Source organism: Myxine glutinosa, chromosome 4, assembly GCF_964187855.1.
Source record: "Myxine glutinosa chromosome 4, kmMyxGlut1.1, whole genome shotgun sequence".
NCBI lineage: Eukaryota > Metazoa > Chordata > Myxini > Myxiniformes > Myxinidae > Myxine > Myxine glutinosa.
Genome location: NC_136264.1, coordinates 90,384,248 through 90,400,992, shown reverse-complemented (window position 1 = coordinate 90,400,992; position 16,745 = coordinate 90,384,248). Strand labels below are relative to the sequence as shown.

The 16,745-nt window shown below is 46.7% G+C and overlaps 1 protein-coding gene across 1 annotated transcript in view; it reads left to right on the top strand.

The window, feature by feature from the left end:
• The window catches only part of LOC137425927 (membrane-associated guanylate kinase, WW and PDZ domain-containing protein 1-like), a 229,891-nt gene that overhangs the window by 101,514 nt on the left and 111,632 nt on the right, over window positions 1–16,745 (top strand). The window contains exons 10-11 of the mRNA XM_078776136.1: window positions 10,381–10,684; window positions 11,909–12,000. Coding sequence (XP_078632262.1) covers window positions 10,381–10,684; window positions 11,909–12,000 — 396 coding nt within the window. The remainder of the gene's footprint in view (window positions 1–10,380; window positions 10,685–11,908; window positions 12,001–16,745) is intronic.

The following is a 16,745-nucleotide window of genomic DNA, read 5'->3' as shown; positions in this document are numbered from 1 at the left end:
ACGCATGCTCGCAGAGATACGTTGTAACGAACGGCGTGAAGATCTCAAGGGCAATTTTAGCGATGTGAGGATACCCTTCCATTTGGCGGCACCAAAACGTTGAGAGCGTTGTTGTGCTGAAGAGTTGTTGTTGAGTCTGGCTCTGCTGAAGTTCAATGAGGTCGTCGAGGTATTGGTCGTTGACATCTGCCGTTGCAACGTCGAAAGTAAACGGCTGCCGCACCCATGCTGGGTATTGCTCTTGGTCGGGGAAGTAGCCATCGAATGACTTTCCCAGCTCATCCAATTGCGTGGCAATCGCTTGCTTCAGCTCCCCCGGTACAGCAGTGCCTCCAACTTCAGACTCATCTTCGATCCCGCTCACGCACTCGTCCAGTAGCAAAAAGTTCGCGAAGTTGTCGTTCTCTGTTCGCCGCCTCCACAACGGTAACTTCTTTCGGAAAGCGCTCAGCTTTTCTTCAGATTCGATGGCATTCACTCCACCGCCCTGCATCTGGCAATTGAGATGATTGAGTGCGTCTAAGATGTCAGCCAAGTACGCCAAGGCGAGGATGAACTCTGACTCTTGGAAGTGCGTTGCATGGAAATGCTGGTATTCTCGCAAAAACAGGGCTAATTCTACACGCAAGGCAAAAACACGGCTCACTACCTTCCCTCGTGACAACCATCGAACGTTAGAGTGGCAGAGAAGGACTTCGAATTCAGAGCCGATTTCATTGCACAGCTCTTTGAAGATGCGATGAGTGGTAGAGAAGGACTTCTAATTCAGAGCCGATTTCATTGCACAGCTCTTTGAAGATGTGATGAGTGGTAGAGAAGGACTTCGAATTCAGAGCCGATTTCATTGCACAGCTCTTTGAAGATGCGATGATTCAGAGCACGGCTTCGCACGTAATTCACAGTTTCAACGACGATTTTCAGAACATTGGCCAGTTCTGGAGGCAGGGTTTTTGATGCCAGCACGTGTCTGTGCAGGATGCAGTGCGTGACGATGATGTGTGGTGCATCGGCCTTCACCAGCGCTCCAAAACCGGAGTTGCATCCCAGCATGGCTGGAGCTCCGTCCGAGCAAACTGCAGACACCATGTTCCATGAGAGGCCATTGCTTCTGAATAAGTCGTCCACAAGCTTCTTCACGTCAGCTGCCTTCGTCGTTGTTGTGAGAGGCTTGCAGAACAGAAAGTCTTCCTTGATCTCGTCTCCTTTGACATAACGCACAAATAAGATGAGTTGGCTCAAATTCAAAATGTCGGTGGTCTTGTCGAGTTGAAGGCTGAATTTTGTCGGGCTCGCGACTAAATAAATCTGCAACTACCTGGGCAAGGATGTCGTCGCTCATGTCGTCGATTCTGCATCTGATGGTGTCATTTGAGAGTGGAACGAGAGACGACTTGTTTTCAGCAGCTTTTCCCAGCATGATGTTGGCCATCTTCAACGCGGCCGGTTTAATGAGTGTCTCGCCAACGGTGTGCGGTTTGCCCTGCTTTGCGATCAGGTACGCAACTTCATACGACGCGGTGAGGATCGGTTTGTCAATTGGAACGAAGCCGAGAGTGGGCAAGGTAGCACTTGCGTCGAATCGGACTCTCTTCAATTTTAATTCATCCAGCGTTGTGTCTTTGTACTGCCCCTCACCGTGCAGTTTTTTGAAGTGTTCCCATAGTTTTGCTGGTGCTTGGCTGGAGTTGCTCAACTTGACATTGCAAAGCATGCATTGCGGACGCTGACTTCCGTCCCGTTCCGTCAAACACGTGAACCCGTACCGCACGTAATCCTCCGACCACTTCCTTTTTTTGCTCGACATAATGCAAAAAAAAAAAGAAAAGTAACAAACTGATCTTAATTGAGTTCGGGCAAATAATTATATGACAAAAATTAAAAAAGGAACATGCTTAATTTTAGTCAGTACCCATCTGAAAACTGAGAAATTTTAACGAAGAAAACATAACTTAGAGTTACGATGACGGGATTTATTATCTACTCAACTCTATGTCACCTCCAATCCCATTATAATATTACATAGAAAACTGTGAATTGTTAGTTTTGAATTGTGACCAAAGGAGTTATATCACCTCCACCTAATTTTCTGAGTAATTCAATCATATTTTATATTCACCATCAACTTTTGACTTTAATATAACTCTGAACCCGCCCTGCATATCCACAAACATTTCCAACTTACTTTTCAATTAATCAGTAACTCCAAAGTAAGGCGCGACCAATGGCACACGGCAAGCTAATCGAGGCTATTCACTCGAATTTCCGAACACCTGCAAAGTCCAAAATCCAATAAGTAAGTAAGCAAGTAAGCACCATCAACAGAATAATTAGCAAGTTGCTCATTGATTCAACTTACTACAGTCAGTGTGAAACAACTTATCTTAAACACAGACCAGAGAAACCATGAATGGGATGGGAATACAATTACAAATAACATTTCCATTCATTCGTAACATACATAGCAAAATAATAATAATATTAATAATAAGTGTAATTACACATAGATTCAAAATTGATACAAAACTAAAACAAAAAACAAAAAAAACAAATTGCAATGCGTTTCGGAGGACCTCTGCCGAACCCCTGAGACTGGCTCACTGAACCCCTGGGGTTCGGTCGAACCCAGGTTAAGAACCACAGACTTAAAATATTCTCGGATCTGGATTTGTATCTTCACAAAATGTAGAATCCATATTTCCTTGTCACACAGCCGACCTATCCACCAAGTTTCGGCCGAATCCGTCTGTAACTTTTTGACATATCATGTACGTATCATTTTTAGTCCTATCTCTCAGTAGTGAAGAATCACTTATAAAACTCTGGTGTACTGATCTGGATCTTCACCAAAGTCGAATAAATTCGTCCTTGTCACACACGCAACCTGTTAACCAATTTCACCAAATCCGTCCACAACTTTTTGAGATATCATGTTCACAGACAGACAGGCAAACAGACAGGGGTGAAAACATAACCACGGCCCACCTTTGGTGGTCGGGGTAAAAGTACGGCTGGGCCAATCTCCACTAAATTTTGCATATTTGCTGGCTGTACCCAGGTTTAGGTCATTGGGTACAACCTCCCTCGCCCCTCCGACAAGAAAATTGTCTGCATGTATGTGTGTAAACATCTGAAAATCACGGCTCGGCCAATCTTCACTGAATTTGCAAACGTGCTGGAGGCACCCACGTTCAGGTCATGGGCAAAAAAAAATCCCCCCTGAGCCCCACCCCGCAAGGGAATTGTATGTATGTATGTATGTATGTATGTATGTATGTATGTATGTATGTATGTATGTATGTATGTATAGGCAGTATGTATGTATGTTTCAGTCTGAAAAAAAATGATATGTACTGGTGAGGTAACCATGACATGCACGGGTGGGAGCCCAAAATCTCGTAAAAAAATGTGTTGAGCAATTTTACCAAAACTCTCACCCACCTTAGGACACATGCAGGGACCCCAAAAGATGCACATAAAATTTGGTGGTGCTGGCCCCAAAACCAAAGGAGTAGTACTGTTAAAGTCAATGTAACTTTATTGATGACTAGCAGAAGTACCCGGCATTGCCGGGCGGGGGAGGGGAGGGGGGAGGGGAGGGGAACAGGGGGGAGGGGAGGAGAGGGGGGGAGGGGAGAGGGAGGGGGGAGGGGGAGGGCGGGGGGGAGGGGAGGGCAGAAAGGAAGGGGTAGGGGGAAAGGGAGGAGCATGGGGGAAAGGGAGGGGAGGGTGGAGGGGGATGGGGAAGGGGTAGGGCAGAAAGGAAGGGGGTAGGGGGAAGGGGAGGGGGAGAGGAGGGGAAAGGGGAGTGGGGAAGGGGAGAGGGTAGGGTGGAGGGAGAAGGGAGTGGGAAGGGTAGGGGGAGGGGGAGGGGGTAAGGGAGGGAGGGAGGGGGAGGAGGGAAGGGGAGGGGGAGGGGAGGAGCGGGGGGAGTGGGAAGGGTAGGGGGAGGGGGAGGGGGTAAGGGAGGGGGGAGGGGAGGGGAGAGGAGGGGAACGGGGGGGGAGGGGAGGAGAGAGGGGAGGGGGGCTGGGGGATGGGAGGAGGGTGGAGGGGAGTAGAGTAGAGGGGGGAGGGGTAGAGGGGGGAGGGGGAGGGAGGAGGGGGAGGGCGAGGGGGGTGGGGGAGGAGGAGTGGGAGGTGGAGGGTGAGGGGGAGGGAGGTGGGGAAGGGGTAGGACAGAAAGGAAGGGGTAGGGGGGAAAGGGAGGAGCATGGGGGAAAGGGAGGAGCATGGGGGAAATGGAGGGGGAGGGGGATGGGGAAGGGGTAGGGCAGAAAGGAAGGGGTAGGGGGGAAAGGGAGGGGCATGGGGGAAAGGGAGGGGGAGAGGAGGGGAAAGGGGAGGGGGGAAGGGGAGAGGGTAGTGTGGAGGGAGAAGGGAGGGGGAAGGGGAAGGGGGAAAGGGAGGGGGAGGAGGGGAGGGGGAGGGGGGAGGGGAGGGGACGAGAGGGAGGGGTGGGAGGGGGAGAGGAGTGGGAGGATGGGGGGGAGGGGTGGGAGGGGGAGGGTGGGGGGAGGGAGAGGGAGGGGGAGGGGTGGGGGAGGGATGGGAGGGGGAGAGGAGTGGGAGGGTGGGGGGGAGGGAGGAGGTGGAGGGGGGAGGGTGAGGGGGTGGGGGAGGGGGGAGGGGAAGGGGTAGGACAGAAAGGAAGGGGTAGGGGGGAAAGGGAGGAGCATGGGGGAAAGGGAGGGGATGGGGAAGGGGTAGGGCAGAAAGGAAGGGGTAGGGGGGAAATGGAGGGGCATGGGGGAAAGGGAGGGGGAGGGGAGGGGAAAGGGGAGGGGGGAAGGGGAGAGGGTAGGGTGGAGGGGGAAGGGTAGGGGGAGGGGGGAAGGGGAGAGGGTAGGGTGGAGGGGGAAGGGAGGGGGAAGGGTAGGGGGAGGGGGGAAAGGGAGGGGGAGGAGGGAAGGGGAGGGGAGGGATATAGATGGTTACTGGCAATTGATCACATCCAGAAATGATGTAATCCACACAATTTATGTACTTTACATTGAAGGAACTGCGCTCCAACGCGAGTCGAAAGAATTGACGCGACCAAAGACAGAATTCGTCCGAGTTGCTTTATTGAAACAAAACAGCTCATGTATTCTCACAAGCCCGTTTATCGGGCAGCAATATATATACACATTTATGTCGGGAAGTTTGCCCGGCAAAAGCTTTGGAAAGGTCGAGCCTTGGAAAGGCGAGTCTGGACCTGCCCGGGCGTGTTTGGCTGCGGCCTGGCAAGTCTAGGCTGGGCGTGCCCGGGCGCTCTGGACGAGCATTGGAAAGGCGATAGCGGGCATGCCCGGACGCTCTGGGCGAGCCCTGGAAAGGCGATAGCGGGCATGCCCGGACGCTCTGGGCGAGCCCTGGAAAGACGAGACCGGGCGTGCCCGGGAGGTTCGGGCGTGCCCGGGAGAGGCGCGTCTGGCCGTGTTCTGGCCGGTGCAAGGCGATTGTGTGCATCCAGCGGTAACCGCTACAACATAACGTTAATAGGAATACATGGCCGTGTAGATGGGAATACAGTTTGTTTGAAAAAAATCACAAATATCAGATGAAAGTGAAAAAAAACCGATGTGGTGTGAATGGCAATGTTCCTCGCTGAAATGTGAAAAAACTGAATTACGTGCGAACGCATAACTGTGAGATTATGGCGGCAAAGTTGGAACATCACGTGATCCTAGCAGAAGTACCCGGCATTGCCGGGTGGGGGAGGGGAGACCCGTACATTCGCCCTCTCGACTCAAGCTCGTATTCGATTCGTATTCGAAATCGAAAGGGGAAAGGGGAAATCCTTCGTATTCGAATTCGTAAACACGAAATATGAATTAAAATTTAATTCATATCGCACAAAATCGACACAAAACACGATCGCATAAAGGTGAAAAAACGCAATCGCTTTTCGCCCTGAATCACGTGCAAACGTGTGATGGGATGGAACATCACGTGATCGCTCTGAGCGAATCAGCGAGCTGCTCGCACTGGCTGAGATTAGCGGGTACTTCGCTGAAATGCGCTGAGGTAAATATGAATAAAAAATATGGATCTCGTCAAATATTGTCTCGGCCATGTTCGTCCCAGGCTCAATGGCCATGTCTATGCCAAATATCAAGCACGTGAGCCTCTCCGTTTCGGAGTCTATCGGTAACATTACACACACACACACGCACACACGCAAACGCACACACACACAAACTGTGTTTTATATATATAGATGATGAAGCTGATAACAATGACGATGGTTTACCGAACCAGCGAATGTTTCCACATGTGGTTAATAGTGAAACTGCTAATGCCAAACGCGTGAATGAGTTTATATGTTGATGCAGGGGGGGGGGGGGGGGGGGTAGGGCGTGGCGAGGGGGTACGGGGGGGGGGGGGGAGTAAAAATCACAACTATATCAAGAAGTATATGAAACACTGCTCCCACCTTATGACACCCACTGGGAACCCAAAAAGGTCCACAGGAATTTTGGTAGGGCTAGCCCCAAAACTGGGGGGATCGTTCAAAGGCAGAGAGACACTCCTACTTTATTATACAGTGCATTCAGAAAGTATTCAGACCCCTTTACTTTTTTCACATTTTGTTATGTTGCAGCCTTATGCTGAAATCGTTTAAATTCATTTTTTCCCTCATCAATCTACACTCAATACCCCATAATAACAAAGAGAAAACAGGATTTTAGAAAGTTTTGCAAATTTATTAAAAAGAAAAAACTGAAATATCACATTGACATAAGTATTCAGACCCTTTGCTATGACACTTGAAATTTAGCTCAAGTGCCTCCCATTTCTCTTGATCATCTTTGAGATGTTTATATTGATTGGAGTCCACCTGTGGTAAATTCAATTGATTGGACATGATTTGGAAAGGCACACACCTGTCTATATAAGGTCTCACAGCTGACAATGCATATCAGAGCAAAAACCAAGCCATGAGGTCGAAGGAACTGCCTACAGAGCTCAGAGACAGGATTATGTCGAGGCACAGATCTGGGGAAGCCTCCAAAAAAATCTCTGCTGCATTGAAGGTTCCCAAGAGCACAGTGGCCTCCATAATTCTTAAATGGAAGAAGTTTGGAACAACCAGGACCCTTCCTAGAGCTGGCCGCCCGGCCAAACTGAGCAATCGGGGGAGAAGGGCCTTGGTAAGAGAGATGACCAAGAACCCGATGGTCACTCTGGCTGAGCTCCAGAGATCCTGTGTGGAAATGGGAGAAACTTCCAGAAGGACAACCATCACTGCAACACTCCACCGATCTTGGCTTTATGGCAGAGTGGCCAGACGGAAGCCTCTGCTCAGTGAAAGACACATGAAAACCCACTTGGAGTTTGCCAAAAAGCACCTAAAGGACTCTCAGACTGTGAGAAACAAGATTCTGTGGTCTGATGAAACCAAGATTGAACGGTTTGCGTTCCGTCTGGCCACTTTGCCATAAAGCCCAGATCAGTGGAGTGTTGCAGTGATGGTTGTCCTTCTGGAAGTTTCTCCCATCTCCACACAGAATCTCTGGAGCTCAGCCAGAGTGACCATCGGGTTCTTGGTCACCTCTATTACCAAAGGCCCTTCTCCCCCGATTCCTCAGTTTGGCCAGGCGGCAAGCTCTAGGAAGAGTCCTGGTTGTTCCAAACTTCTTCCATTTAAGAATTATGGAGGCCACTGTGCTCTTGGGAACCTTCAATGCAGCAGAATTTTTTTTCGTAGGCTTTTCCAGATCTGTGCCTCGATACAATCCTGTCTCTGAGCTCTGCAGACAGTTCCTTCGACCTCATGGCTTGGTTTTTGCTCTGATATGCATTGTCAGCTGTGAGACCTTATATAGACAGGTGTGTGCCTTTCCAAATCATGTCCAATCAATTGAATTTACCACAGGTGGACTCCAATCAAGGTGTCGAAACATCTCAAAGATGATCAAGAGAAATGGGAGGCATCTGAGCTAAATTTCAAGTATCATAGCAAAGGGTATGAATACTTACGTCAATGTGATATTTCAGTTTTTTATTTTTAACAAATTTGCAAAACTTTCTAAAATCCTGTTTTCTCTTTGTCATTATGGGGTATTGAGTGTAGATTGATGAGGGAAAAATGAATTTAAACGATTTCAGCAAAAGGCTGCAACATAACAAAATGTGAAAAAAAGTGAAGGGGTCTGAATACTTTCTTTGAATGCACTGTATATGCTAGCGTGTATCGGCTTACTTCACTTGCCTCACCACACATCGCCGCAGAGGCACGGGCTTGTTTTAACTGAGGATAATGACCGGACTGAACTTGAGTGTCTGTGTTGTCATGATTTACAACAATCATAATACAAATATTTTTTATGGAAGATGGAGGAAAGAAGATGGAGGATGGTTTCACGTGTTCATTTATTGTGACCATCCCTCCCTTGTTTACATTATTTTTGGCAAACCATCCCCACAACCTTTTATCTTTTTTTCAATGTTTTTTATTTCTCATTTCTGTGCATTCATTTTTTGTTACATTTTTATTCACCAACTTTATTTAACATCTGTTGCGCTTCAATGACGACAAGCTGTGCGTGCGCGCAAGCTTCACGGACAGAAGAAATTACTGCATTCTGTGCATTTGCTGTAACACCTCTGACAATTATCATATTTGTATGATCATAATTATCGTACGTGTAACAACAATGGTTGTCGGGCTGTACATGATATCCCATCGTGAACCACTTGTTTTTAAAAGTGGTTGAACCACAGTAGTCCTGTCTGAACCCGTCTTTAACAGTGGTTTCCTGTTGTCACCACTGACAGACTTTATGTAATATTACGCCTGTCGGACTATACGAAGTAGTTTCTTTGCAAGGGTTATACTGGGAGGTTTGCCATTGCCTTTCCAGCGTTGTTTGCCATTGCCTTTCCAGCGTTGTTTGTCATTGCCTTTCCAGCGTTGTTTGTCCATGCTCTATTCTTTTAAATGCTGAGCGTAAAGCAAGGACGCAGCATGTACCATTTCTATAAAGTCTTTGTTATGCCTCGGTCGAGTTTGAACCACTGACCGCTCAGACTCAGAGCAGACTCCCTAACCATTATGCAACCGAGTCTGGCATACAATAACTACCTGTTTCAATTTTTGGCAGCCAGCTAGGGTCGGGAAGCATGAGCTGCATTCAGGTGTTTCGGACCACACCCCTTTCAAGTGAGCTGGTATTGCCTTCTTGAGGCTTATGTCAAGAGCAAACTCAGTCACTGTTGTAAAGAAGGGAATCCAAACACCACTGACCGTTGCTGCATTTATTATGTTATGACCAACAAACAGTAACTGTGAAAAAAATGAATGAATGATCGTTTAAGGCTATTTTCCCCCCGCTAAAGCAGGGTTTAGCCTTGCGGGCCCCATGACAATCATGGTTCCCTTTTTGAGGCAATGTTTTTATGGCTGGATGCCCTTCCTGATGCCAACCCTTAGTCGCCTCTTATCGGGGTACACACCAGAATCATTCATCCCAGCAAGCTGGTACTCATTTTGCCGACCTCGGAGGGATGACAGGTTGAGTCAACCCCCCGGCGTTAATTCAGCGATCAACCGGGATTCAAACAAAGGATCCCAGGATCCCAAGCCTGCACCCTAACCGCTAAGCCAACACCAGGCTTAACAGACAGTAACTGTCATATAAAGAAAGACCTGTGGCCAACACAACAGGTTGAGAAGGCAATCGGGTAATCAACCATTAAAACACACAATTTATTCGGCTTATAGTTGGTTGATGTGGCCGATACTGCTCACTTCTGCCCCCTATTGGGCAAAAGTAGCCTTGCGTGCATAAGTTCTCTTTTCATCAATTATGAGGATCAAATTACCTGGGAAACCACCTCTTTTCACGTGTTTCAGGCTACTTGGCCTTCCTTCATCAACACAATTTTTCATTAGGATTTTTTTATTATGCCTTGGAATGATACAAGTGCAATTTTGATTTTGCGATTGCAGACAGGCACAGAGATTTTGTGAAGGTGAGCTCCTCTGTTTTGCAGCATAGTGATAAAAGTATGTAGGTAAATGTTTTTGAAAGCAATGAAATATGAAAAATAAAATTGAAGCTTGACAAATAACACCAAAACTAAATAAATGACTTGCTCTGCCATTCATGTGGAATGTTCATAATAAGGCCGTGATACATTATGGGACAGGGCATCCGGTGGTGATGTCATACAGAAAATAATAAGGGCGAATATGTCTACAAACGTGAGAATCAACACAGGAGGGATTATAACCCTTTGGGAAGTGATAAAGGTGTGTGCCATGGTGTTACATTCAGTTTTGAGTATGACACGGACTAACAATGTAACCTGTTGTGGCTAACTTACAGGGATGTCATAAATTTTGGAAGTTCCTTTAATTATTGATATTAATCTTTGGTGTTTCTTTGTCTCCAGGCAGCAGAAAGGCTCAAGGCTGAGGCATGCTCTATATTCGGCTTGCCTCCTCCGAAGATCGCTCCTCCACCATTACCTCCTCCACCAGTTATACCTCCTCCATTTCCTCCACCCCCAGTCATGTCATCTCCTTTCCCACCACCTCCTGCGCTACCACCACCTGTACCACCGCTTCCTCCCCCACCACTCTTACCTCCCCCACCTCTCCCTCCACCACCTCCAACTTCAACCTCTGCCAAACTACCATTGGCACAATTGGAGGAAGCCACCACACCTAATGGAGATAACTGTTATGAATCCAGGGGTGGGTATTGGGCTGACCTCTCCCGAAATACATTATCACGGTCCATTCATTTATGTCTTTTCGAACTCTTCATAACGTATATGCATATCCATTGTGTCTATCTCCAGTTATTGTCACTTTTATACATTGTCTAAGGCTCATAAACATTACATGGAAGATAAGGCCATCAGAAGATGATGTAAAAATCAAGACACTTCAATATGGTATTTGGACCTGGGACGCCAGCATTGTGAGCTGAGTGATCAGATGGGTACACCAATCAGGTTAAGCTTTATTTTGAAGATCTCACATGTTGCATCCTCATTTCCAGCTCCGTCATCATTTTCCTTGCAATTATCATCGACTCCATCCATATCTGTCATCTTTAGAAAAAAAAATGTTTTTGTTCTGGTGCACAGATGTAATAAATTACTGCATGCTGCTATTAATTATACAATTCGTACACTCAGCCCACTCAATAATTTTGTTGTGAGAAAAATTTTCATTTTACCTCTTACTAGAATAGATGACCAGTGTAGATGTTGGAACCCATCTGTGGATCGGTCCCATCGGCCGATGGGTCTGACCCGTTTGCGGATCCGCAGATGGGCGACCCATCTGTGGATCCGCAAACGGGTCAGACCCATCGCTGAGGGCCTCATAGAATCACATAGGGCCTCATAGAATCACACTGAGGGCCTCATAGAATCACATAATGCGTTATTGTGTTTATATAATTGACAATGCCCCGATTACGAAGCCACACCTTCATCTTTAGCTTTGGGGTGATTAAGGCATGCCAGGAATTGCTATATAAACAATGGAGAGCTGAGTCTGCCAGTGCCACCAGCGAAGTAGACCAGAAGTAGAAGTACACCAGCGAAGTAGCGAAGTAGACCAGACCAGAAGTAGACCAGTAGACCAGCGATGGGTCTGCATTGTCATTTCTCGTGCATCCACAGATGGGTCGCCCATGTGCGGATCCGCAAACGGGTCAGACCCATCGGCCGATGGGACCGATCCACAGATGGGTTCCAACATAATGCTGTTGTGAAGAAATACTCAAAGGAAGAAATACTTAAATTGTGAAGAAATTGGATAGGTGTGTATTGTGGGCATCAATGGTCAGGGGGCATTTAGTTTTTACTTTTGGCTTTTCACTGATGGGTGCGTATCAACTCGATGAATGTGCAGCAGCACACCTGTACTGTTGCATGCCTAACATGTCACGTGTGTGTGTTCCAGATCTCGTGTATGAAAACCTTGAGGTGTTCTTACAAAGGCAGGAGAGTGGGTTTGGATTTCGCATCTTGGGCGGAGAGCAGCCAGGAGACCCAGTGAGTTCTCACTTTCGTACAGACTCGATTTCCAACTCACAGAAAATTGCACTCTGGGGTAAAAATCAACTCCAAAGAGTTATTAAATGGCCACTGCATTATGAGGACGCAATCCTGCTCAGCTGCGTTTAATGCCTTACGATAGAGCTTGCTTCGCTGCTATGAAGTTATTCACCGACAAAATGAAGATTTCTTAGAGCAAGTGTAAGCACAGAGTGGTGCAATTTACCAACTTGTGTTAAACTGAGCACGACCTTCAAAGGTATGAGTCACATCACCAGTACGTACATCAGTGCTTTAGATGGTAGATCCTTCCAAACCTCCTTTTCTATACAAAATCGAGGCTCATGGAAAAGCGAGTTGACAAATGTTAGAAAGGGAACATTCGTGAAAGTGTTGGATAAGGGCTGTGGGGATGGCCTAGAGATACGCACACTTGACTATAAGCCGTCTAACCTGCGTTCGATTCCCGACCCAGCTTTAAACCACCATCCTGGTGTTTCACAGGCAGGGTGATTCATCAATTCGTGTCCCTCGGACGAACGTCAAAATGAGCGTCCCCTCTGCCAGCATTAGTTAGTGGACGTTAAAGATCCCCCGGTGTCCTTCGCGAAGAGGAGGCGAGCCATCACCGGTGCCATGGCCAAATTCCAAATTCCTGCCCTACTAGTCGAACGTCAGGTCTGGCCAGCCAAGACTCAGGTCAAGCTTCCCCCGGCCAACCCTATAAGAAAAGGTTAGTTAATAGTGGTCGATAGATAATGATAATAAGAAGTGAAAGTGTTGGATACAGTTGGCTACAACAAGCAAGATAATGAGACAATAAGAAATAGTAGTGGGGGAGCAAACACGGTAACTTGTAAGTGAGAGGATTGGGTTAGTTAGGGTTAATGGGGGTAATAAAGATCGCAGGTATGGAACGGGGATGATATGAGATGGGTGTGTACCACTTTCCTGAAAATAAGAACAAAAAAGTGGAGGAGTCCAGACAGAATGGGAACTTTGGAAATTCAACCAGGATGGGGTTACTGTAAGAACTCGTGCATCCCGGAAGAGCTGTTGATGGTCCTCGGGCTGCGATACTGGAGGAGAGGTATCACTTCAAACATATTCTCGTGATAACTAGAAGGGCATTCGGTGGAGCGCATACCCCTGCCAGGCTGAACAGTTTATGTTTTGTATCCCACTGATAGGCCGGATCTGGATTCGGACCTCAACCAAAATCTAATCGGCTTGTTATTGTTACTTAACCAACTCGTCCACCGAGTTTAGTCAAAACTCGTCGCTAACTTTTTAAAATATGATCTTTTATATCGCTTTTCGCCCGATCTCTCAATGGTGAAGAATCACTTGAAAATTAAATAATTCTCGTATCCGAAACCACATTCAGATCTTCACCAAAATCAAATCGATTCGTCCTTGACACGTGCACAACATTTCCACCAGGTTTCGTCCAAATCACAACTTTTTGAGATATCTTGTTCACAATCAAACAGACAGACATGGGTGAAAACATAACCTCCAAAACAAAAGGGCAAACAACACTGGGAAGCTCATGGCAAACCACCCAGTATAACCCTTGTCAAGAAACGTATTGGGCAGCACCTGCGTTCTGTAAAGAGTATGGCACATCAACATTAAAATATATATACAGTACATGTATATCTAATTCCATCAAGTGATGTCCGACTTCTGGTGACATTCATGATGAGATTTTTCCAAACATCCCCATCCTGAATTGCTTCCCAAAGCCCTGGCAGAGACAGCTTGGTTGCAGCCTTTATCCCATTCATCCTGCACTTATAAGGTCTGCCTCTTCCACGTATTTCCTCAACCATGCTCAGCATGTTGATTTCTCCAGACCTTCATTTTCTGCATACCGCAGGCATAAAGTGTCCAAAACATGGCAGTTTCTGTTTTTTGCATCGTGCTTCTAATTTACATGGGGGTCTAATTTCTTCTTGCACTCCCTGGAATATTTAACATTCGTCTCCAACATGACATTTCAAAACTGTCAATATTCTTCCTTTCTTTTTTTTCACTGTCCATGATTCACATCCACACTTGAGAAATACCAAAGCATTCATCAGCCTCCTCTTGGTTTGTTTTATTATGTCTTTGTCTTTCCCAATCTTTGTCAATCGTGACGTTGCTGTTCTCCCCCAACACTAATCATCTATTTTTTTTGCTTGTATATGAAGCCAAGGCTCGTGGAAGAGCTGGAATACTGGATCAGGACGCAACAGAACAAAAGAAACAGAAAAAGAGAGAGGGGGTACCAACAGCAGAGTTGAGGGGAAAATATGAGAGCTGGAAAATGAATGGATGTGGGAAAGAATGAGGGGTAAGGGAGGATGCATGGGGTGGACAAGCTCGATACAGAAGCAGACTCTAAGGAAAGAAAAACTGGAAATTTGGAAGAAGGTGGGCTTGGAGGTGGGGGTGGTGGGAGTTAGGAATGAGGAATGAGGGATTAGCTGTGGAAGTGGTGAACAGCCATGTTGAAGCCCCGGAAGGAAGAGTGAGATTGAACAGACCGAGGAAGTTGCTTCCGCAGACAACAGAATAGAGGAACAAATGCGTGGAGTTGAGCTCTGAGCCTGGATTTTTGGAGTTTCACCACAAGTGGGTTACTGCAGACCATATTCGCTGTTGAGAAACCTGGAGATGGGAAGGGATAGGGGGAACAGGGCATGGAATGGGGCAAAGGGTGCAAGACCACAAAGGAGGCGATTAAAGACAGAGAAACACCGACCTGTTTGCGATGGGAAAGTGATTAACTCATAAACTCATCCTCATCGCAGGACATTCCATTAATCGTGAAGGCCTTGGTTTCCATGACATCAAGCTGAGGAAGGTGTGAGGCAGGGGCGAATTTCTCCTTTTTCGTTTTCCATTCAGTTCAATTTCAGAACCCAGGACAATTCAACGTTCCACTACTTCCATGTGATTATCTCCCAATCTTAACACGTCAATGTAATCAGTTCACAAAATTTAGGCTTTTTTGGTTTAAATATGGACCAGGTTTTTCACTTCCCTTCTTCTCTGTTTCTACAGTTTTATCAAGTCCTCCTTGCTTTCAGCCAACAGAATGGAATCATCAGCATATATTAAGATTGTATTGATACATCTTCCTCAAGTCCTGACTCCAGCATCAATGTTATCCAAGCCTGATTTCATACAGTATGTATATATATGTTGGAACCCATCTGTGGATCGGTCCCATCGGCCGATGGGTCTGCGCCATCTGCGGATGTGTTGTTCACCTTGAAGGAATGTGTTGACAGAATGGTGCTCTTCAATCAGGTACACAGTCATTGGAATTACATGTGGTAGGAATTTAACAGAGATGATTTTTTAACACAAACAATACAATACGTTAAACAGAATTTACGGATACAATTACGGATACAATTTACGGAATACGGATACAATACGTTAAACAGAATTTAACAGAGATGAATTATGATGCATACACATTCCTTCAAGGTGAACAACACATCCGCAGATGGCGCAGACCCATCGGCCGATGGGTCTGCATTGTCATTTCTCGTGCATCCACAGATGGGTCAGACCCATCGGCCGATGGGACCGATCCACAGATGGGTTCCAACATATATATACAGACTTGGCATTTAATATGGAATTTTTTATTTGTGGGGGTGAACTTACTTTTCAAGATGTCTTAGAACCAAAAGTTCATTGGAATTATGTTGAAATTATTCTAGATTTTGTTAATGTGACCTTCAAAAGAAACAAAAACCACATTTGACATTTCGAAACAAATAAATTGATCCTTGAAAGTGATGTAAACTGATATCGAACTCAATTCATGGACAGTACTGTGTTAAACTTCTGTACGTTTTCCAGAAGTATCTCTTTATTTTGCACATTAGCCAAATTTGTTTTTTAACAAAAACAAAAGTTAAATTACGACTGGGATTACGGACAGTAAAATTACAGTTCAGTACTTCGTGTAACCCCCGCGAGCATTCAGGAGAGCACGTACACGTTGAGGCATGCTGTTCACGAGACTTGCCAAGGTTTGGACAGGAATCGCTTGCCATGCAGTGACAATAGCCTGCTGCAATTCACGCACAGAGGTCGGCTGCTGGTCCAAGTGGTCGATTTGACGCGTTAATTCTGCCCACAAGTTCTCTATCGGATTCATATCCGGGGACATGGCAGGCCACTCCATATGCTCTACACCACGGTCAGCAAGAAAGTGTTGGATGCGAGCACAATGAGGCCGTGCATTGTCATCTTGGAAGACAAAGTTTCCTCGAAAGGCTGCACGAGCAAATGGAAGCAATGTTTCTTCCAGAATGGCCCTGTACTTGAACTGGTTCAGGTTTCCATTCAGAAGAACCAGGTCAGTTTTGCCCCCTGCATGAAAAGCAGCCCAAACGGTCACCCCACCACCTCCAGCTTGGACTCTTGGCACTATACAGTCTTTGTTGTAGGCTTCATGCACTTGTCTGCGCACTCGGACGCGGCCATCTTGACGATATACCAGAAATCTAGACTCGTCACTGAAGATCACGTGATTCCAGTGTCCTGGCTGCCATTGACGGTGCTCTCTGGCCCACTGCAATCGGCGCTGGCGGTGTTGTCTGGTCAGGCGTGGCTTTCACAGGGGACGCCTGGCACTATAGCCTGCTTGAACCAGTCGTTGGTTGACTGGCCTTCTGGATACAGGCACATTTGTCAGTTGCTGCCACTCAGCCCTCAGCCGATTAGCTGAC